At 54.2% G+C, this 21,902-nt stretch overlaps 2 protein-coding genes across 2 annotated transcripts in view; one reads left to right on the forward strand and one right to left on the reverse strand.

Annotated features, from left to right (window-relative positions):
- The first annotated feature begins 51 nt into the window (after nt 1-51).
- Sgsh (N-sulfoglucosamine sulfohydrolase) lies at nt 52-10,298 on the forward strand. The gene is made up of 8 exons (XM_004655255.3): nt 52-152; nt 2,387-2,547; nt 4,808-4,913; nt 5,092-5,242; nt 5,929-6,085; nt 6,389-6,470; nt 8,010-8,213; nt 8,932-10,298. The coding sequence occupies exons 1-8, from the start codon at nt 65-67 to the stop codon at nt 9,489-9,491; spliced, it is 1,509 nt and encodes a 502-aa protein (XP_004655312.2). The 5' UTR covers nt 52-64; the 3' UTR covers nt 9,492-10,298.
- Nucleotides 10,299-10,300: 2 nt separating this feature from the next.
- Card14 (caspase recruitment domain family member 14) overlaps nt 10,301-21,902 on the reverse strand; it is a 34,715-nt gene continuing 23,113 nt past the window's right edge. The window contains exons 12-22 of the mRNA XM_045158633.1: nt 21,257-21,317; nt 20,860-21,049; nt 18,960-19,086; nt 18,454-18,691; nt 17,257-17,320; nt 16,471-16,582; nt 15,099-15,272; nt 12,425-12,546; nt 11,772-11,887; nt 11,088-11,300; nt 10,301-10,737 (exon numbers count right to left, since the gene is read on the reverse strand). Coding sequence (XP_045014568.1) covers nt 11,093-11,300; nt 11,772-11,887; nt 12,425-12,546; nt 15,099-15,272; nt 16,471-16,582; nt 17,257-17,320; nt 18,454-18,691; nt 18,960-19,086; nt 20,860-21,049; nt 21,257-21,317 — 1,412 coding nt within the window. The 3' untranslated portion in view covers nt 10,301-10,737; nt 11,088-11,092. The remainder of the gene's footprint in view (nt 10,738-11,087; nt 11,301-11,771; nt 11,888-12,424; nt 12,547-15,098; nt 15,273-16,470; nt 16,583-17,256; nt 17,321-18,453; nt 18,692-18,959; nt 19,087-20,859; nt 21,050-21,256; nt 21,318-21,902) is intronic.

The following is a 21,902-nucleotide window of genomic DNA, read 5'->3' on the forward strand; positions in this document are numbered from 1 at the left end:
GCGGGGCGGGGCGGAGCGGGGACCCGGCGACCCGGGCCTGCGCGAGCGCGGAGCGGCGATCGCCATGCGCGGCCCGGGGCCCGCGTGCTGCGCGCTGCTCTTCGCGCTGGGGCTGTGCCGGGCGCGACCCCGCAACGTGCTGCTGATCCTCGGTGAGTGCCACCAGCCCCGGCACTGCCTCCTTCCCTGCCAGGCGTCGGGGCTGACCCCCCTGCCAGCCCCGCTGCTGTGCCCAAACTTCGCAGGGCTCCTTAGGGATCAGCCCCTGTGGCCGAGGCTCCCTCTTCTGCCCCCACGTCGGTACCCAGAGCAGCCAGGATCACCCAGGGGTTCCCCAAGTCCGTATGGTGGGCAGCTTTGTAGAGCTCCCTTTCCAGACCACGGAGGGCTGTGTCCCAGCACCTTTTTCTCCCGGCCCAAAGGCGCAGTTCCCCCGCTAGCCCGCCCATCCATCCTCTCTCCCAGCCCATCTCAGAAACCCCAAGTTCCTTCAGCGCTCTGCTCTTCATGAGACTTCCTGTTTGGGTGATCAGAGCCTGGCTTGTGACAACCCAGCCCTTTTGAGGTCTGGCACTTGGCCAGGCCCACTCTTTCTGATTAACTTTGTGGTCTCTGTGCAGGGTGCTTAACTAATCGTAACAAAAACAGCGTTCTTGTTACCCTCATCCTGCGCTAGTGAAGATCTGCTCCTGGGCCCTCATCCCACAGGATCCGGATTAGTGCTGGAACTTTCTCAAAGCTCCTAATATGCAGGGCCCCGTTAGGTCCTATCTTTCAGCCTGGACAACTGTTAACCAAAAACTATAGGCCAGATGGCTGACAGACAGAAATGTGTTTCTCACACTTCTGAAGGCTGGAAGGCTGAAACCAGGGGAGACCCTCTTCCTGGCTTCTTCATTTCCTAATAGGTGGTCCTATTAGTGTGGACCCCACTCTTAGGGCCTCATTTAGCTTTTGTTAAAGACCCTGTTCACAGGGATTGTCTTCAACACGAATTTTGGAAGGACACAGTTCTGTCTACATCAGGGACATAGCCTAGGGCTGAGACCTCGAGCAAGTGTGGGCAAATGCAGCCCACAAAGGGACACCCAACATGACCCCAGTGCCCATCCATCATCCAGCCTGTCGCTTGGTGGGTCCAGCAGAGTGGTGGACGCTGGCCTAACTGGAGGCCTTCCATCCACCTCAGTTGAAGGAGTAGATTACCTAAGAGACAGATGAGCAGCATGTTGTCCCTGGGGGTCCCCACTGGCTGTGCTGGGTGACCCTGATGTCTTCTGCTGCTGAACAGAGCAGGGCTCCTCGGCGCTCACTGCCTGGCTTTATGTCGTGGAGTGCTGTTCCTCTACAGGGTCTCCAGGCCTTTGGGGAAGGGCCGTGCTTCAGTGAGAGGCAGAGGTGGGCTGTGCACACACAGCCTTGGCTGACAGCAGCCTTGGGAGGTTTCCGCAGAGCCCCATGGCCCACTCTGTTTACGTTCAGCCAGCACCTGCTAAGGGGCCTGCTGGGTTAACGTTCCTGCACGGATATGAAGTTTGTTGTGGTGTCATGCCCCCCTCACATTTTATACCTGCCTGTTAACATACCTTCCTTGTGCCAGGCATGGTAGGTCACACCTTTAATCCCAGCACTCACAAGGCTGAGGTAGGACTATGTTGTGACTTTGAGGCAGCCTGGGCTGGAGTGAGACCCTGCCTCAGGGGGAAAATAAAATCTGAGGAGATGGCTCCATGGTTAAAGGAGCTTGCTTGCAAAGTGTAATGGCCCGAGCTCAATTCTCCAGTACCCACATAACCCTGTAAAGCCAATGCACAAAGTAGCCCATGTCTGGATCTCCTTTGTAGCGGCAAGAGGCCCTGGTGCGTCTGTCCGTGCACATTTCACACTCACGCTCACTCTCATAGATAAACTTTTTAAAAGCTAAAACATACCCGTTTTAAGACACGCATGGTGGTGCAAGCCTTTAATTCCAGCACCAGGAGACAGAGGTTGGAGGATTGTTGTGAGGCCAGCCTGGAGCTACAGAGTGAGTTCCAGATTAGCCTGGGCCAGAGTGAGACCCTACTTTGAAAAAACACAAAAGAGCATACCCGTCTTAGTGTCATGTATTGGGTACCATGCCAACCAGGGCATCATCCCTGCTTGCTGATCCATCCACCCAGGGATTATCATGCCTGCCTGAGTGTCACGCCTGCCCGCTCACATGCCACCTGTCATGCTGCCTAGTATCATGCCACCTCAGGCATCCTGCCTGTCAGGTGCGTCTTACCCTCCTGAGCATCACTGGCCCAAACTTGGCATCAGGTTCCTGGCTTCCTCCTTTTCCCACTCCCCCATGCTGTTCCTGCTGATCCAGCCCGCTGTGCCCTGTCTCTGCTTCCCTCAGCCGATGACGGAGGCTTTGAGAGTGGCGCGTACAACAACAGCGCCATCGCCACGCCTCACCTGGATGCCCTGGCCCGCCGCAGCCTCATCTTTCGCAACGCCTTCACTTCCGTTAGCAGCTGTTCTCCCAGCCGTGCCAGCCTCCTCACCGGCCTGCCCCAGGTGAGGGCAGCTAGTGGGGGGAGGAGGGGGATGGAGGAAGGGAGGGGTGGGGAGGCCAGTCCAGCGCCCAGGGCCCTGCCTCAGGGAGGCCCCCTTTCTCCCTGAAGGTACCACCTGCCTGTGGTCTCATCCCCAGGGGCAGCCACAGGCATGAAGGGTCTCAGGTTCAGACCAGGAGCCCTGTCTGTCCACTGATCAGCAGTGCTGACCCGATCACCCTCCATGGCCTTGAACAAATAGCTTTCCTCTCTGGGCCTTAGTTTCCTCATCTGTGAAGTGGAGAGCTAAGTGAGATGTCACTCACAGGGGTTTACCAAGCATGGCTTTATGGAAAAGTGTTTGACACAGGGCCTACACAGCTACTGCTCAGCTCAGCCTGACTCCTGTTGCCATGGTGTTCCAGGCTCTCCCTGGGTGTTGACAGCTGTGTTGCCATAGTGACCAGTGCTGCATTGTTAAGGTGCTTCCTCATTTTTTCCTCACTGTAGTAGAGTACACAGAACATTAAATTTGGCATCCTCACCATTTCTCCATGCACGGTGGTGTGAAGCAGCCTCACCACCATCCCTTTCCAGAACTTTCCTAAACTGAGAATCTGCCACCATTCAACGACATCCCCCCCATTCTCTACAGCAGCCGTGCCCACCCCACTTTCTGTCTCTGAACTCCATGATTCCAGAGACGCCTTCAGTAGGATCGTTGGTGTTTGCCTCTTCACATTGACTATTACAGTGAGCATCGTGTCCCCAAGGCTCACGGCTGTGTAGCTGTGTTGCAGAATGCTCTTCTTTCTCTTCTTTTCTTTTTTTCTTTCTTTTTTTGAGACACGCTGCCCTTTACTTGCTGTATATCCAAAGCTGGCCTTGAACTCCCAATCCTGCCTTCACTGCCTCCATTTCCTCAAGTGCTGGGTTTACAGACAGGCACTACCACACCAGGCGAGGCCAGGATAGGAGTTCCTTCCTTCTGAAGGCTGGGTGACGTTCTATTGTGCCAATGGGCCACGTTTTGCTTCTCCATTCACCACTGGTGTGCACCTGGGCTGCTTCTCCGTGTGCTGTGAACGGTCAGACGGTATATTATTGTATGCAAGTTCTTTCTCTCTCTCCCTCTCCCTCCCTCCCACTCCCTCTCTCCCTCCTTCCCTCTCTCCCTCCCCCCCCCCCTCTCTCTTTCTGTCTCTCTCTCTTTCTCTCTCTCTCTGTCTTTTGCCCCCATCAAGAGCCAAGGCTGAGGCTGAGTGATGGGCCTCTGTGGAGGGGGATTATGTATGGACTCAGATGCTTTATGAAGGATCCATCTAGCAGCTTCCAGCTGTGCCTGTTCCATGCAGTGGGCTCAGGGCGAGAGGCATCTCTTCTTTCCCATCTGTCTTTCCGGGTGGTCTGAGTTCTTAGCATGTTTTACCACATGAAATGACTAGGTAATCTGGGCATGGTATTGCACGACTGTAATGAATTGATTAAGTAAATAGGTACTAATGGGCGGGGGATGGCTGTGTGGGCAAAGTGCTTGCTGAATTTGGATCCTCAGAACCCACGTAGAGCGGGACGTGGTAGCACGTGTCTGGAATCCCAGTGCCTTGGTGGTGAATGGGAAATGGAGCTAGGAAAATTCCTGGAAGCTTGCAGGCCAGTTAGCCTGACATAGTGTATGCAACAGCAAGCAAGGGGCCTTGCTTCACAAAAGGCAGATGATGAGGGCGGTGAGGTTGTCCTGTGACCTCTTCATAAGCACTGTGGCACACGTGCATCTCCCTCCCCTTCATGTGCATGCACGCAAGCGCGCACACGCACGCACACGCACACACACACACACACAGAGATAAAATAACTAAAAAGTCTAACGCAACAAGAGAAAAGAAAAGCTCCCAGCACTTGGGAGGCAGAGGTAGGAAGATCACCATGAGCTTGAGGCCAGCAAGACTACATAGTGAATTCCAGGTCAGCCTGGGCTACAGTGAAACCCTACCTCGAGTAAATAAATAAATAAATAAATAAATAAGTAAATAAATAAATAAAATAAGATGCTGTTGGGTTTCTCCCCTCTATGATGTGTGACCATGACGGAAATGTTGGAAGTTACAGAAGAAAACAAAAGCCCCTGTAGATCTGGGTCTACCTTCCCCCCTGCCGATGCCCTGCTGTGGCAAGAGGGGGCAGGTCAGGGTAGAGATCCCCCAGAGCGCTGGCTGTCTAGCAGGGTTCCGGGATGAGCTGTGGGCAGCCAGAGCTGGGTCTCAAGGTGTCCTTGCCCGCAGCATCAGAATGGCATGTACGGACTGCACCAGGACATGCACCACTTCAACTCCTTCGACCAGGTGCGGAGCCTGCCGCTGCTGCTCAGCCAGGCCGGGGTGCGCACAGGTAAGGTGCTGGCTTGAGAGCGGAATGCCTGTGTGCAGGGTACAGATATGTGGACCTGAGTCACCCTGAGCCCTTGTCCCAAGTCCCGGACTCGCTACCCCTGGTTGCAGTGCCCTTCAGGCTCAGGGTGGAGAGGGGGGTCAAGAGGACTCTCAACAGGCCTCCTGCTCACCCTCAGGCATCATCGGGAAGAAGCACGTGGGGCCGGAGGCCGTGTTCCCCTTTGACTTTGCCTACACCGAGGAGAACGGCTCTGTGCTCCAGGTGGGGCGGAATATCACTAGGATTAAACTGTTAGTCCGGAACTTTCTGCAGACCCAGGATGACAGGTATGGAAGCCCCTGCTCTCTTTCTCTCCGGCATGGCCAGACCAGCACTGGACCTGGATGGAGGGCCGGGGGTGGGGGTGGGGGTGGGATTCTGCATACTGAATTTGGCTAGAAGAAGAGGAGAAATAGGGAAACTGAGGCAGTGAAGATCATGTGGTGACTTTCCAACTGATAGAAATATATGAAGCAGAAAGGTGTACCTGCCTAAAGAATGGGGTTCTTGGGATAGAGGGATGGCTTAGCGGTTAAGGCACTTGGCTGCAAAACCAAAGGCTGATTCCCCAGGGCCCACATAAGCCAGATGCACAAGATGCTGCATACATCTAGAGTTTGTTTGAAGTGGCTGGAGGTCCTGGCATGCCCATTCTCTCTGTCTCTTGTCTATCTCTTTCAAATAAATAAAAATATCTTTTAAAAATGGGGTTCTTAGCCAGGTTTGGTGGCACACATCTTTAATCCCAGTACTCAGGAGGCAGAGGTAGGAGGATCACTGTGAGTTCAAGGCCAGCCTGAGAATACACAGTGAATTCTAAGTCAGCCTGGGCTGGAGCAAGACCTTATCTTGAAAAACAAAACAAGCAAAAAGAATGGGGTTCTCAGGGCAGAGAGTGGAGACAATGGCCCAGCCAGGCTGTGGCAGTTTAGCAGACTTTGACCTGCAAACTAAGCCACTTGCCCACATTCAGGCCCTTTTTCCTGTATGTGGCCTTCCACGACCCCCACCGCTGTGGGCACTCCCAGCCCCAGTACGGAGCCTTCTGTGAGAAGTTCGGCAATGGGGAGAGCGGCATGGGGCGCATCCCAGACTGGACACCCCAGACCTATGACCCTCAGGATGTAAAGGTAGGAGGGGCCCCTGCCCTGCTTCCAAGATGCCCAGCAGCCCTACACCCAGGCCCCTGCCTTCCCCAGAACTTGAACCCCCATATCATGTGACGGCACCTAGCAGAGAATTCTCTGGCTAAATGGGCTCAGGGTCCCCCTCTATGAGTTCTGGGCCCTGGACATATGGAGTGATCAGGCTCTCCCGGGTAATCTGCTCACAATTTGGGGGGACTGCCATTGTGTCTCCTGTCCAGATCAAGGCTAGACATGACCCCCTCCCGACCCATTCTCTATAACTTCCTACGCTTCTTCTCTCCTCAGGTTCCTTACTTTGTTCCTGACACACCAGCAGCCCGAGCTGACTTGGCCGCGCAGTACACCACTATTGGTCGGATGGACCAAGGTGGGTCCCAGGAACCCAGGCTCAGGGAGGGTAACAAGACTCTCTTCTAGCAAGCGAGGCCAGGATGTCTCCACCAGTTGGGCTCAGCCCGGGTGGGGCCCACCAGCAGCAGAGTGTGAGTGAGACTCAGACAGAGTCCAAGGCCCACTGAGCGTTCAGAGAACAAGTGAGCGTGGGTCACAGCTCCTGGGGCTGGGGACAATGGGGTCCCTTGGCTTGTAGCCTCATGCTGCAGCCTCTGGCTCCAAACTCACATAAACTGCTTAGTTGTGTTTGTCTCCTTATATTTTCCTAATTTTATTTATTTATTTATTTTTTTATTTATTTATTTGAGAGCAACAGACACAGAGAGAAAGACAGATAGAGGGAGAGAGAGAGAATGGGCGCGCCAGGGCTTCCAGCCTCTGCAAACGAACTTCAGACACGTGCGCCCCCTTGTGCATCTGGCTAACGTGGGACCTGGGGAACCGAGCCTCGAACCGGGGTTCTTAGGCTTCACAGGCAAGCGCTTAACCGCTAAGCCATCTCTCCAGCCCCTAATTTATTTTTTAAAGTATTTTTATTTATTTACTTGCAAGCAGAGAGAAGAGAGACAGAGAGAATGGGCATGTCAGGGCCTCTAGCCACTGCAGTAGAACTCCAGATGCATGCCACCTTGTATATCTGGCTTTACATGGGTACTGGGGAATTAATTTGTTTAAAGTTGCACCACCACACCCGGCTTTTTTTTTTTTAATTTTTAGAATATATTTTATTCATTTATTTAAGAGGGAGAGAGAGGGAGAGAATGAGCATGCCAGGGCCTCCAGCCACTGCAAATAAACTCCAGATGTGTGCACCCCTTTGTGCATCTGGCTTACGTGGGTCCTGGAGAATTGAACCAGGATCCTTTGGCTTTGCAGGCAAACGCCTTAACCACTAAGTCATCTCTCCAGTCCTTTTTTTGTTTTGTTTTGCTTTTTGAGATAGGGTTTCACTGTAGCTCAGGCTGACCTGGAATTCACTATGGAGTCTCAGGGTGGCCTTGAACTAGTGGTGATCCCCCTACCTCAGCTTCCCGAGTGCTGGGATTAAAGGTGTGCCACCACACCCAGCTCTCAAAGTCCATTTTTGAAACTGAGGTCACATCCACAGGTGGTTATGGACATATCTAGGGGTCACATTTAGCCCCCTGCAGGAGGTTGGCACCATGATCATGTCCCTATTGGTGCTGTTATTTAGAGGAGTCCTCAGCAATGGATGTGGAGGGAACCCAATCTTCAAGCCCCCATCTCGACTCTCCTCTTTGCTCCATGGACAGATGCCACAGAAACCATCATGGGACAGCAGCAGCTGCCTGGCATGACAGCAGTGCCGAGGGGCAACCCAGGTCCCTGGAGGCCATGTGACCTTCTCCAGGAAGGGAGCTGGGTGTACTTGGCGAGAGGCTGGGCTGACAGGAGGGACCATGGGGGTGTTTTAGTTTAGGAAAGTGACTGCAGTGGCTGGGTGACAAGGCAGTGAGTGAACACTGATGAGTGATTACACCTCTTCCCCCAGGGATAGGACTTGTGCTCCAGGAGCTGCAGGGAGCTGGTGTCTTGAACAACACCTTGGTGATTTTCACGTCGGACAATGGAATCCCCTTCCCCAGCGGAAGGACCAACCTGTACTGGCCGGGTGCCGCAGAGCCCTTGCTGGTGTCATCCCCGGAGCATCCGCAGCGCTGGGGCCAGGTCAGCGAGGCCTACGTGAGCCTCCTAGGTATGGCTCTGTCTCTCTCAAAGGGGTGAAGCCAACCTCTAATGGGGCTGCTATAGGCCAGACATTGTGGTTCTTCTGTGACCTAATTGGTGCTTCTAGTACCCAAGCAAGAGGTCGGACAGCGAGGTTTGTTCATAGCCGATCACAGACCCCAGAGTGTCTTGGCTGATACCAAAGCTGAGGGCCGGGATGTCCTGTTTGAGACCCACCGTACCCTCTCCTGTCTTCCCTAGGGACCCAGAGCCCCTTGTGACCCTGAAAAGGCCTGGTTGTCTAGTCTTACTCTGTGGATGAAAACAAAACTAACATGTGGGAACTTGAGGGGCGGAGGTGAGCTGTCCCCAGGAGAGGCTCACTGGGCCAGCCCATTGCCTAGCGGGCTGCTCTGCTCTTCAGCTTAAGCTTCTCCCAGCTCAGAGCCCACCACTGTGTTTGACAGCAGACCCCAAGTGGGAGGGCCCTGTGACCAGCAAGAGAAACCAGACAACCCTTCCCACCGGGGGCATTTCTGGTCCATAGGATCCTAGAAGGTCTCTGAAGTATCACCAGGCTGGGGCCTCTGGTTACACCAGTTGTGACCTCGTGGTTCAGAGATGGCCAGCAGTAGGCCTAAAGCAGCCCTTCCCTGCCGGCCATCTGACCCTCCATGGTGCCCACAGGCTTTCTGAGTGACTCCGTGCCCCGCAGGGACCCTTGATAAGAGATGTTTCCTTTCCAGATCTCACCCCCACCATCTTAGACTGGTTCTCCATCACTTACCCCCGCTATGCCATCTTTGGCTCCAAGACCGTCCAGCTCACAGGTCGGTCCCTCCTGCCAGTGCTGGAGGCAGAGCCCCTTTGGTCGACTGTCTTCGGCAGCCAGAGCCACCACGAGGTCACCATGTCCTACCCCATGCGCTTCGTGCACCACCAGAACTTCCGCCTCATACACAACCTCAGTTTCAAGATGCCCTTTCCCATCGACCAAGATTTCTACGTCTCACCGACCTTCCAGGACCTCCTGAACCGCACCATGGCTGGCCAGCCCACAGGCTGGTACAAGGACCTTCACCATTACTACTACCGGGAGCGCTGGGAGCTCTATGATGTCAGCAGGGATCCCTGCGAGACACAGAACCTGGCCACTGACCCACGCTTTGTGCAGGTGCTGGAGACGCTGAAAGCCCAACTGGCTAAGTGGCAGTGGGAGACCCACGACCCCTGGGTGTGTGCTCCTGATGGCGTCCTGGAGGAGAAGCTGGCTCCACAGTGCCAGCCTCTCCACAATGAGCTGTGACAGGTCGTGAAGCCCTTGTCTGTGCTCCTCTGCCCAGACACGGAGGGAGGGGCCGGGCCAACAGCCCTTCCATCATGCTGCCATCTTCGGAGGGCTCCTGTGTGATGTGGGTGTCATTCCTGTCTCCTGGACTGGATGCCACCCACGGCCCATGATGCCATCATACTGGGAACACTGCTGTCCTCATGTCTGAGCTGTGTCCCAGCACAGGACTTCTAGGGGGAATCCCTGGGCTTGGAGGAATCCCCAGCCTTTGATTTGGGGCAAATGTGGGGACTTGCACATGGAGGGATAAGGAGTGGAGACTTGCCTGTGGGTGTTTCTGAGCTCTTCACCCAAGAGGAGCCTGGGCTGCTGTGTGCCATGTGGGCAGTGGGAGGGCACACCACACTGGCTCCTTGACCACCCTTGACGTAGGGGAAGCTTTTGTGCTGTCTCGGTTCTAACCCCAAGTCCAGTACCTGCCCACGCAGGGACCTCACTGACTGCAGCCGCATGGTTAATTCTGTGTTGTTTTTTTTTTTTTTCTGGACACAGCTTGTCCTTCCTGAGAGCAACAGAGGCCAAAGGGTGACAGGGCCCTTCCTCCTGGCTTAGGTTCCCTCCTCAGGTGATGTCAGACATCTAGCCCCAAACCTGCCCTGCACCCATGGCCCATGGAGCTGAAGTACAACCTGAACAACCTAGAAAGAGGGGTCTCCTTTCCCCCACCCCCTGTCATCTCCATACAGGGGGTGGGAAGGAAGCCATGAGCCCCAGCATTGTAAAAGCCTTTTATTTTAGTCAAATACACAGAATTTCACATTAGCACATGGAATCTCGGGGACTATCAAAATGATTCAGTCTACGGCAGTCCCTGGAGGCAGAAATCAAAAGCTTGGTGGCAGTCTTACCTAAGCATGCCCAAGTGGCCATGTCCTCAGAATGGAGATGCCAGGCTCCAAGAAGGGGTCAAGGGGCCATGCCGTGTTAGGAGGCAGTCCTCAACCCAGGAAGGGGCTATCGGCATGAGCTAGAGCAGCCTGGCGTTGAGCTGGTTAGGGAGGCAGCTGGACACAGGCTGTGTGCCACAGAGCCACCAGAGTCTCTCTGCCGTGGGAACTTCATTTATGGATGTTTGTGGCCTAGAGGTTCTGAGGCGGCACTGGGCTGACAGGAGCCAAGACATCAGTCAGGACCAGGATGGACGCGGCTCTGCGACCTGTCCTGTGCAGGGCGACTGCTTCAGGGAAGGCGCCTTGGGCATCTAGAAGTGGGAAAGGAAGGGACAGTTTCCACGTAGCCAACTTTTTTCTCCAGCATTGGTCCCCAGCTCTGGGGAGGCTCATGCAGACACCATCCCCCGTGGGAATGTCTTCCAGGCCTTGGTTGACCCCCCCAGGCCACGCCCCCGCGAAAGGCCGTGGGTTATACAGCAGTGTGAGCAGGTGCACGTGACCTCACTTCTGCCTTGCCCGGGGTGAGGGTATGAGGTTAGACCCAGAGCAGGAAGGGAGAAGTGGGCGCGTATGCCAAGCAGCTCAAGCTGTGCTCCAACACCCTGCACTCAAAGGACAGGGTGGTATGTGGAAATGCCCACAGCCCGGCATGGCGTACACACTTCAGCAGGAGCTTTGCTCTGTCCACACCACTTTCTTCTGCTCATCCGCAATGGCCAGACGGACACAGCCAAGCAGACTGTCCAGGTCACTCCAGCTGTCGGGGGCCAGGCTGCTGTACAGGCAGGGTGATCTGTCCAAGTCTCTGTCTTCCTGTCTGGCCGCCTCCAGAAGCTGCTCCTCCGACGTGCTGAACCGCTGCAGGCCCTTCCTGTGAAGCAGCCACAGCCTCAGGGCACAGCAGGGGTGGCCAAAAGCAGCCACCACACCCGGTTTCCCAGGACAGAGCCCTAGTGGGAACCCAGGCTGGAAGGAAAGACCCAGCTCTGGTGCAGGCCAGTACCTGGCCCCAAGTGACATTCACTGATGGGGCGAGCTGTGTAGAATGCAGGCTTACGTCCTGGAGTAGAAGAGCAGGTAACAGTTTTCAACTTTTCTCTTTCCCTCAACATGGGTTAGGCTATATGAATCCCGGGCAGCATATAGCGTTAGTCTAGTTTGGCCAGGGGACAGGTTCTCTCCTAAGAGAGGGGAGCTGGGCTTCAGGCTCACGGCTGTGGCTGTACAAGCCGAGTCTGGAGCGGGAAATGTCTGGAAGGCCCATGGTGAACTATGGAGGCGCAGGCTGGGCGTTCACGAGCTCTGGTGCATGTGCAGACTCTACTGTGCAGCGTGCACTTACCTCAGCTTCTTCCCCGTCTTCTCATTGACAGAGATGTGGATGATGATGGGGAAAATGTCCATCCTGTGCAGGACGTGGATGCTGTCCAGCCGGACATCCAGCAGGGCGTGGGTGTTCTTTGGGGGAGGGGAGGGAGACGTGAGCGAGGACTGGGAGGAAGCAGAGGCCCTCGTGTAGCAGGACGTAGCAGAAGAGAATCGTGAAGGGGGTGGGACGAGAACTTGTCACCCTACCATGTGATTTTTTTTCCCTTCTAAATCTGGAAGTATAAGCCTTCAGGGTTGCTTAGATTTTGCGTAAAGTGCAAACCACTAAGAGGCAGCATTGGCTGTGTGTGCACGCGTGCGTGAGTGCGTTTCCCACTCCTTGTGTAAATATGAAACTTGACAGTTCACAGCAAGCATCACTCCCGTGTTAGCACCTTCAAACATAGTAGTGCCGATGCCTCTTTCGTCATTCATTAACGAATACTGATTAAACATCCAGAGTCAAGGAAACTGCGGCACAGCATTAAGACTGTCCCAAGATCATGTGGGTTACAAATGGGAGAAACAGGGTTGGCCCTTTCTGTGTCCTTCCAACCAAGCACCAAGCTGGGTGTCTGGGGTTTCCAAGTCATCCCCCAGTCTGGGTGGTGTTAGCCCCACACCTACCGTCTTCATGACGGACTCGACAGCATGGCGGGTCAGCCAGCGGTGGTCACCAGTTGGCTCTCCCTCCTGGATGATGTCCCCTCTCTGGCTCCAGGCATCGTACTCCTCCTGGCTCAAGTGCTCTTAAAGGTGACATTGGGTGGGGTTGTCACACAGGGGTCCTGAGGGAGCACCCTAAACTCTGAGGATCCCACCAGCTTCAGAGACACTCTTTCCACGATGGCCACTTTAGAAACTTGCCCTTCCATCTGGAAGAGTCTGGTGGCACATGCGTCCTGAGCTAAGGGACACTGTAGGTGCAGCTTCTAGGGTGGGTGAGGTTGGGGAGGAGTGGATGGACAGCCGGGCCTCCAGGTGAGCAGATGTATGGGCAGATGTTTACATGAAGCCCCAACATCACTCCCCAAGCTTCCAAAAAAAAAAAAAAAAAAAAAAACCCTAAAGATTCAACTTCCCTGACAGCTCAGATTGCATGAGCGCCTTCAGTCACTGCTTCATATTCAGGGTAGTTTTGGCCTCGTGCATTTTCAGTTGTCAAACGGGGCTTTGCTGTGGCTTGTGCCGGGATGAAGCCCAGGGTGCTGCCGACGTCGTGCGATGCTCGGGACAGCGCCACACTGGAGGACATCAGCCCCAGACACCTTGGGGCTGAGAATGAGCTTGAGCCCCCACCCCATCTGCTGGAGCTCCTGAGTGCGCTGTCTGGATCCTGGCAAGGTGAGAGTTCTACCTGCCCCCCCCCCGCACCCCCGCCGGGCCTCCATCCTTGAGGCATCCAGTCTTAGGCCGCCAGCTTGCTGCACACAGCCCTAGGGCACAGTCCACACAAACTGTAGTGTTGCCAGCACTCCTGGGGCCCCTGAGTTCAGTGGTCAGGCGCACACACACACACACACACACACACACACACACACACACCCAGCCCCTGGCCAGGCTTTCTGCAGTCATCTTCTGTTTCCAAAATCTGTGTGAGGGACTATCTCAAGTGTCAACTTGACAGGGCCTAGACTCCCCTAGGAAGCAAGCCTCTGGGGTTGTCTTGATTACTGTAACCGTGGCAGCGCCATTTCATAAGTTGGGGTCCTGAACTGGCTAAAGACAGCGCTGGCTGAGCTCAGCATCCACCAGTCTGCTTCCTGGACACTGGGGACTGAGTGTCCAGCTGCTTCAGACCCCTACCAGCCCTGCCTTCCCCACTATGATGGACTCCAACCTCACGGCTCCTCACAGCAAGGAGAAAGGGAACCAACACAATTAGAGTTCAAAGGTCAATCCCGAGTCTTTCCTCTTTAAAATTTGTGTTATAGGGGGCTGGAGAGATGGCTGAATGATTAAAGACACTTGTTTGCAAAGCACAACAGCCCAAGGTTTGATTCCCCAGTACCCACGTAAAGCCAGAGCACAATGTAATGTATGCATCTGGAGTTCACTTTCAGTGGCAAGAGGCTCTGGTGCACCCATACTCTCTCTTCCCCTCCCTTTCAGAATAAATAAATAAGTTTATTGTTCATTTATTTATTTATATTTATATTTTTGGTTTTTTCGAGGTAGGGTCTCACTCTAGTTCAGGCTGACCTGGAATTTACTACGTAACCTCAGGGTGGCCTCAAACTCACAGTGATCCTCCTACCCCTGCCTCCCAAGTGCTGGGATTAAAGGCGTGAGCCACCACACCTGGCCATTTATTTATTTTTAAATCTGTTCTATGAAACTACACATCTGGCCCTGGCTTGCCTGCTTCTGCCATGGTCACAGATCAGGCCTGTCGCTGCCTGGAGCCCCCATGTCTGCTCCCGTGCCTGTAGATGCTGCATGGTTGTCTGAACTGCCTCATTACCTCTTGCTACCACCTCCTCCTCCTGCCCACGGCCAGCGAACCCGTCACCTTCCATGGTATCCATACTCCCCCTCTGGGCACTTGTGGAGCTCATAGGGTCTGTGTTGACCAGCGTGCCCCAACTGCAACCTGGCAGCTGTCTCTGAAGGTTCCCATGAGCCCCCAGACACCTGTGAGGCCCAGTTTCTCATGCTGCCCCACAGGGCCTGGCCCAGTAGAAGACTGTCATGAGCCATGATTGCTTCCTTGTCCCTGTGACTGTCACCTCCCCTCCCTGGTGTAGTCTGGTCCTACCAATGAGCAACCACTCAGGTCGGAGGATGGGCGGGCTCTCACCAAGAAGCTGCCAGGTGGCTGGGAGCGGGTGGACGCTACGTTGCTGTTTAGGCTCAATGTCTGTGTTGGGTGGAATGGTGCCTCCATTCATGCCCACAGAGAAGCGGGAATAGCCCTCCCTTGGGGACAGGGTCTTTTCAGAAGAACAGACAAGTGAGGTCATCTGGGTTTGGATGGGTCCTAAACCCATTGCCTCGTCCCACCTAAGAAGGCCATGTGCAGATATGCACAGAAGACCAAGGCGGAGCTGGGGATGAGGAGGCCCAGCTCTCCCCAGGAGCTGGAAGAGTGCTAGAAGGATCCACCCTGCAGCCCCGAAGGTGAGCAGGGTTCTGCTGAGGTTGCAAGGCCACACACTCCAGAGCCACAGCACATCCATTTTGTCCCTTAAGCCACCAATGTGTCACTTGTGGTAGTGCTAGGTGACTGTCACCTGTGTGCTGCTGCCCCAGAACAAAGAGAACCTTCTGGCAACCACCCCACAGGTGAGTGTCTGCATACCTGCTGGGCACTTGGCAAAGCCTGGGAGGAGGCACAGTTTTTTGCTCAGGATCTTCCCAACAACCCTGGGCACGAAGAGCACTGGCCTGGGCCGGGCAGGCCTGTGGGGGTGCACAAGGGTGTAAGGCGCCAGGGTGAAGCCGCCCTCAGTCCAGAAGCACACACTGGAGTCACCTGGGGAGGAGAAGAGCCACTGGTAGCACCCACATAAAGAGGCCACGAATGGGACACAAGCATCTGGTATTCATCTGCAGTGGCAAGAAACCCTGACATGCTCACATACATGCAAATTAGTAAAAATTAAAATAAAGAATGAGGCTTAAAACAAAACAAAAATGGGCGAGATGGCTTAGCAGTTAAGGCAATTGCCTGTGAAGCCCAAGGACCTACATTCAATTCCCCAGGACCCACATAAGCCAGATGCACAAGGTGGAATGTGTGTGAAGTTCATTTTCAGTGGCTGGAGGCCCTGGTGCGCCCATTCTCTTTCTCTATCTGCCTGTCTTTCTGTCAAACAAATAATAAAATATTTAAAAATTAAAAAATAATAAAAAAAAATCTTTCAGGAAAAAAGTAAATTACTTGCTTTATACTAAATTTACTTCAGGGGCTAGGAGATGGCTTCAGTGGTTGTTAAAGGCACTTTCTTGCAAAGTTTGTTGGCCTGAGTTCAATTTCCCTAGCACCCCACATAAAGCCCACAGGCATCTGTTTGCAGTGGCAAGAGACTCTGGTCTACACACACACGTGCGCGCATGTATGTAACTCATTTAAAAAAAAAAAAACAAAAAAAACTTAAGTTCACTTCTGATCATCTTCATTGAGTGATGTGTGTGTTTTTCCCTAAAGGGAGAAAGGTTTCTTCTTGCTTACTGGTCAAGGTTACAGCCCAGTGTGGCAGAGAAGGCAGGAGCTCAGGCAGCTGGTCGCATTCAGCAGAGTGAGGAGGCAGAGGTGAGCGCTGCGCTGGACAATGTGAGCTGTCAGGATCTGCACTAGCCTGACCTCTACCATGGCCTTGTGCACACACTCACCACCTCATGACCTTCCCTGGGCTCCTTGGTTTGTGTAACAGTGAGCACTGGGTTCCTTCAACTATTCCAAATAGACTGCTGTCAGTTTGATTGTCCTAGTGGCCTCTGCACTGTGTGGAGAAGGTTGCAGAAGGGTCGTGTCTGTCTGAAGGATGTCAAACATGCCTTGCTCAGTTGATGTCCAGGAAGGTGTGTAGATACAATCCTGACTCGTAGACAGCATCCCCTGGCCTGAGTAAGAAGTACTTCCCTGATGGTGCTGACCACCTGGCGGTGACCCCCCAGCATCCCCTTCTGCATGGAGCCGGCGGCCCCTGTCCCAGCTACCCGAGTCTTACCTTCTGCTCTGCCAGACTCCAGCTGGCCCTGGTCAAAGGATGAGCACAGAGGACCGGCACTGGCTTTGTCCACACTGACAATTCGGACCAACTTTTGGGGTCCCCCAGAAGACTGCCAAAGGAAAAAGGGGAAAGGGAGAGGGACAAAGAGATAATGTTGAAACAATCCATGTTGGGCCTGGTGCCCGGCACCCACCACCCTGCCTCGGCACCCTGCTCCATAAGCAAACATAGTATGGCCTCTGAACCATCAGGCTGTGCCCACAACCAGGCTTCCCGGGCCCCGCACCAGGGAGTGGGAGACAGGAGAGGGCCTCAGGCAGCAGGGCTCTGCAGGGCAAGGTGGGGCAGGCTGCAAAAGGAAGGCAGAGGGAAGAGCGGGGCCCTCCACAGCTTAGCACGGCGTTGTTCCCGACATCTTAGCACCTTGCTCAGGGACAGGTGGGTGCTCAAAGTGCCAAGTGTTCTGTGTCCCAAGAGCATAAGGTGCCCGACCTCAGAGAAGATAAGAACGGGAGGTGAGCCGGTGACATGGGCCCCCTTTGGAAGGGTGGAGGGGCAGCAGCAGACACTTTTAGAACAGGCACCCTGTTTGCATGTCCTGTTCCAAGGGCCCCAGGACAGGTGAAGGGGTGCAGTCTGTGGCCAGGGCTTGGAGTGGTCTACGGGGGATAGATGTTGTTCCATTCTGATCAGTGGCCCATACTTTCCACCCACGACCCCACCAGCACCCCAGCCTTGTTCAGCCCACCCAGTGGGGCTGGGACCCTCTCCCCAGGGCCTCACCTTGCAGGAAACCGCGCACCGCTGTGTCATGTCCCGGATGAGGGTGAGGAGCTGCTGCTGAGCCCTTGGGATGGAGGAGGGACCCTGAGTAGGAGCAACTCAAGCTGCAGGCAGGGTGCTCCTCCCTGGGGCTCAGAGACCCAGGCCTTGGAAATCTCAGGACTTGTGAGATGGCTTAGCAGTTAAGGTGCTTGCCTGTGAAACTTAAGGACCCATGTTCCACTCTCCAGGTCCCATGTAAGCCTGACACAACAAGGTGACTCAAGTGCATATGGTGGCACATGTGCACAAGGGGGCACACGCCTGGAATTTGATTGCAGTGGCTGGAGGCCCTGGTGCTCCAATTCTCCACCCCCAACCCCACCCCCCTCCGTTCCCACTCTCTCTCACTACAAAGGAAAAGGCCAGTCTGCTGGGCTTGCCTAAAACAAAAAGCCTCTCTCAAGCCTCGGTGTGCTCCAGGAGACTCACCTAGACCCCCAGGATTACAGTGAGCAGCCAGGGCCCATTTGGAGACCTCACTACTGGCTTCTCAGTGCCAGCTAGACCTTCAGCCTGGCATCACCAACAGCATGTGGCTAAAATGCAGACCTGTAGCCTCTCTGTCCTGCCAATGAATGCCCCTAAGGCACTCCATTTGAATTCAGTGGAGAAGGCTTGAGCCACATCTCCCATACTCCAAGCACTAGAACCTTCCAAGCTCCCACAGGCTGTGGTCAGACAACACTTCTCACTGAGAGAGCAGTGCTTCTCCCTGAGTATGGGACACGGTGGTCCCAGCTGTCCACACTGAGGGGTTACCCTAGACAGGGGTCTCTCATTCCTGGGCAGGATGATCAGTCACTCTACCCTAGGGGACATGTAGCAATATGTGGAGACAGTTTTGCTTGTCCCAGGTGGAGAGGTAGCAATGCTCCTTGTATCTGGTGGCTGGCAGGCAGCCAGTGTGTGCCCAGCAGCTCACATGGCCCGGGACCATAGAGTGATGCAGCCACAGAGGTCAGACATCGGTTGAGAATGCTGAGCGAACCTGAGGCTTGTTCGTGTTCAACAACACGTCTCCCACCAGTGTTGTTCCCTCCGGCAGACTGTCCTTCCCTCCACCTTCTATTCCTGGACAGCAGGGAAGCCTCTAGAGCACCCTTCATGTGGAGATGACCTCTCTGGGGAAGAGCTGGAGCCTGGGCAGCTACTCACTGTGGATAGTTGGGGATGGTGCCGGGCTCCATGTCCCTCATGGTGTAGGGGTTGATGCGGTGGGCGTGCCAGCAGTCGCAGCCTTGGAACATGGTGTCGGTGACATGCAAGATGTCATTGCAGCATGCATGCAGCTCCCCCTCCCTCTTCCCCTGCAGCGTCAGGTTCACCCGGATGTAGAATGAGTCCCCTGAGGTCACCACTTTGGCATCTAGGTCCTGGACTAGCTTTTTATAACCTGACAAAAGAAGGTGCGAGTAACCAGTGATCCTGGGCCTCTGAGCACACCACGAGAAAGATTCTAGAACGTGAAAGTAGCGAGAAAGAACTCCCCCCTCACGAAGCCACTTTGGTGCTAGGGGGGTTGGTGGGGTGGGGAGGGCTTCCAGTTCCTGGGGGCCACAGGGATTCAGGGTGAGCCTGGCTGAGCCGTTCTGGCTCTGAGTGGGCCTGTGTCATGGGACTGGACCAGGCAGCTGAGTGGACATGGGTGGTGAAATCTGTACCCTCGGTGTTGACCTTCACAGACAGGCAGCAGGAGCCATTCACCCTCCTGAGCAGCCCGATGGCCTGCTCCAGCGTTCTGTTCTCCAGGGTGGCCCTGAGTGAGGGCTCTGTTGGCTTGTAATCAACCTGAGGGAAACATGAGTATTCTGGATTCACCAGAGGAGAGCCTCTGGCTAAGCATGGTCACATCATCAGATCCCTTGTCACGGGCTACGTGTGGGAGCAGCATTGTAGCATCATGTGACACACATGCCCGTTATACATATTTCTGGCCCCAAGAGTCATGCACCAACCTCTCCCTAACCCTTCCACTACTGAAGACAGCTTCTTTGCAATAGACACTCCCTTCTTGCAAATGAACCTCAGTTCCAGAACATTCTGGAGCATTCCAGATCAGGATTCTGCATGTTTGAGAACTGACCATTCTATGGAGCTTTCCTGGCTGTATTGGGTGGCTTCCCTGGTCCTTGTCCACTCAGTGTCAGAGTGGCCTGCCCAGGCCTCCCCAGTGTGAGGCACTATCTCTTCAGGCTTCCACTGACTGCAGGGAAGGCAGACATACAGACCCCTACGACTCACTGGCCAGCCAGTCTAGCTGAACTGGCAAGTGTAGAGACCCTGTTTCAAAAAAGGGGTATTGCTCAGGGCATGGTGGCACACGCCTTTAATTTCAGTGCTCAGGAGGCAGAGGTAGGAGGATCACCATAAGTTCGAGGCCACCTTGAGACTACAGGGTGAGTTCCAGGTCAGCCTGGGCTAGAGTGAGACCCTAGCTTGAAAAAAAAGAGGGATATCGCACCAGAGGAATGACACCCAAGGTTGTTCCAGCCTCTACAGACATGCGCACAAGTGTGCCTGTGCACGAGTACACGCACACATATATACACACACAAGTGCACCTGTGCACGAGTACACGCACACATACATACACACACAACTGTACCCGTGCATGATTACACATACACATATATACACACACAAGTGTACCCGTGCATGAGTACACACACACACATATACACACACAAGTGTACCTGTGCATGAATACACACACATATATATACACACACACAAGTGTACCCGTGCACGAGTACACGCACACATATATACACACACAAGTGTACCCGTGCACGAGTACATGCACACACATATACACACACAAGTGTACCCGTGCATGAGTACACACACACATATACACACACAAGTGTACCCGCGCACGAGTACACACACACACACACATATACACACACAAGTGTACCTGTGCACGAGTACACGCACACATACATACACACACGTGTACCCATGCATGAGTACACATATACATATATACACACACAAGTGTACCTGTGCACGAGTACACGCACACATATATACACACACAAGTGTACCCATTCATGAGTACACACACACACATATACACACACAAGTGTACCTGTGCATGAATACACACACACATATATACACACACAAGTGTACCCGTGCACGAGTACACGCACACATATATACACACACAAGTGTACCCGTGCATGAGTACACACACATATATACACACACAAGTGTACCTGTGCACGAGTACACACACACATATACACACACAACTGTACCCATGCATGAGTACACATACTCATATATACACACACAAGTGTACCCGTGCACGAGTACATGCACACATATATACACACGAAAGGTCATTGACAGGACTGTATTCAGCAGCTTTCTCTGGTGAGTCACCTGACCTGGCAAAGCACCAGTTTCCAAGCTCCTGCATCACACTGTCAGGTAGAGGGGGAGGCTGGGTGTCCCTCCTTCTGGCCCTCCTGGGCTGAGAACCTTTCAGCATCAGGACATCGCCTCCCCCTCCACCATCCTCCAGAAGTCTGGCACTAGTCAAGCCTCCCTCACCATCACGATCTGGGTGCCGGGACGCAAGGCCATCTCGTCAGCCACTGAACCCGGAGTGACCCGGTGAATGAAGATACCCGTGAGGTTCCCACCGATGACACTGATCTGCTCCAGCAGCGCGGCTCCCTGGAACGCCAACACTGTGACCTGACTCAAGATCTTGCGGGCTGGCCTCCTTCTCACGGGCATGCTGCTGAGGGCAGACAGATGTGACCCTACAGCAAGACTGGACAAGTTCACTTCCTTTTCGCCCTCCGCCTCAGCATTCTGGAATGCTCCCCTGCTGTGACCCATCTTCTTGGAAAGACTGTCACCTCGCCACAGTGAGAGGGTACAGTCATGCTCTGCTGTCCCCTCCTAGATCCCAGTTGGTGGGACGTCCCCAGCTGCAGCTCACCTTTCTGAGGAATTCAGGCTTCGGGAGGAGCTCTGCAGGCTGTCTTCACGTTGAGAGAGGTCTGGGAGGAAGCAAGGAGCTTAGCAGCCACACTTCAAAGTTACCAGCTGCTGACCCTGTCACCATCCCAGCCCTCCATCCCTGGCTGGCCTTCTGCTAAAGCAACTCTTGATTTCATCTTCCTGAACATCAAAGTATAACTGGTGAGGGCTGCACATCTCCCTCTGTGACATCCGAATGAGCTGCAGATGCCCGAAAAGATGAGGCAAGATCATGTAGGATCTAGACTTCTGGATTCACGTAAGAATTGAATCTGGGGCTGGAGAGCTGGCTTAGCGGTTAAGCGCTTGCCTGTGAAACCTAAGGACCCTGGTTCGAGGCTTGATTCCCCAGGACCCATGTTAGCCATATGTACAAGGGGGCGCACACATCTGGAGTTCACTTGTAGTGGCTGGAGGCCCTGGCGTGCCCATTCTCTCTCTCTGTATCTGCCTCTTTCTCTCTGTGTGGCTCTCAAATAAATTAAAAAAAATAAAAAGAATTGAGAAAGCCGGGCGTGGTGGTGCACACCTTTAATCCCAGCACTCGGGAGGCAGGGGTAGGAGGATCATCGTGAGTTCGAGGTCACCCTGAGACTCCATAGCCT

The sequence above is a fragment of the Jaculus jaculus genome, chromosome 9 (genome assembly GCF_020740685.1).
Source record: "Jaculus jaculus isolate mJacJac1 chromosome 9, mJacJac1.mat.Y.cur, whole genome shotgun sequence".
NCBI lineage: Eukaryota > Metazoa > Chordata > Mammalia > Rodentia > Dipodidae > Jaculus > Jaculus jaculus.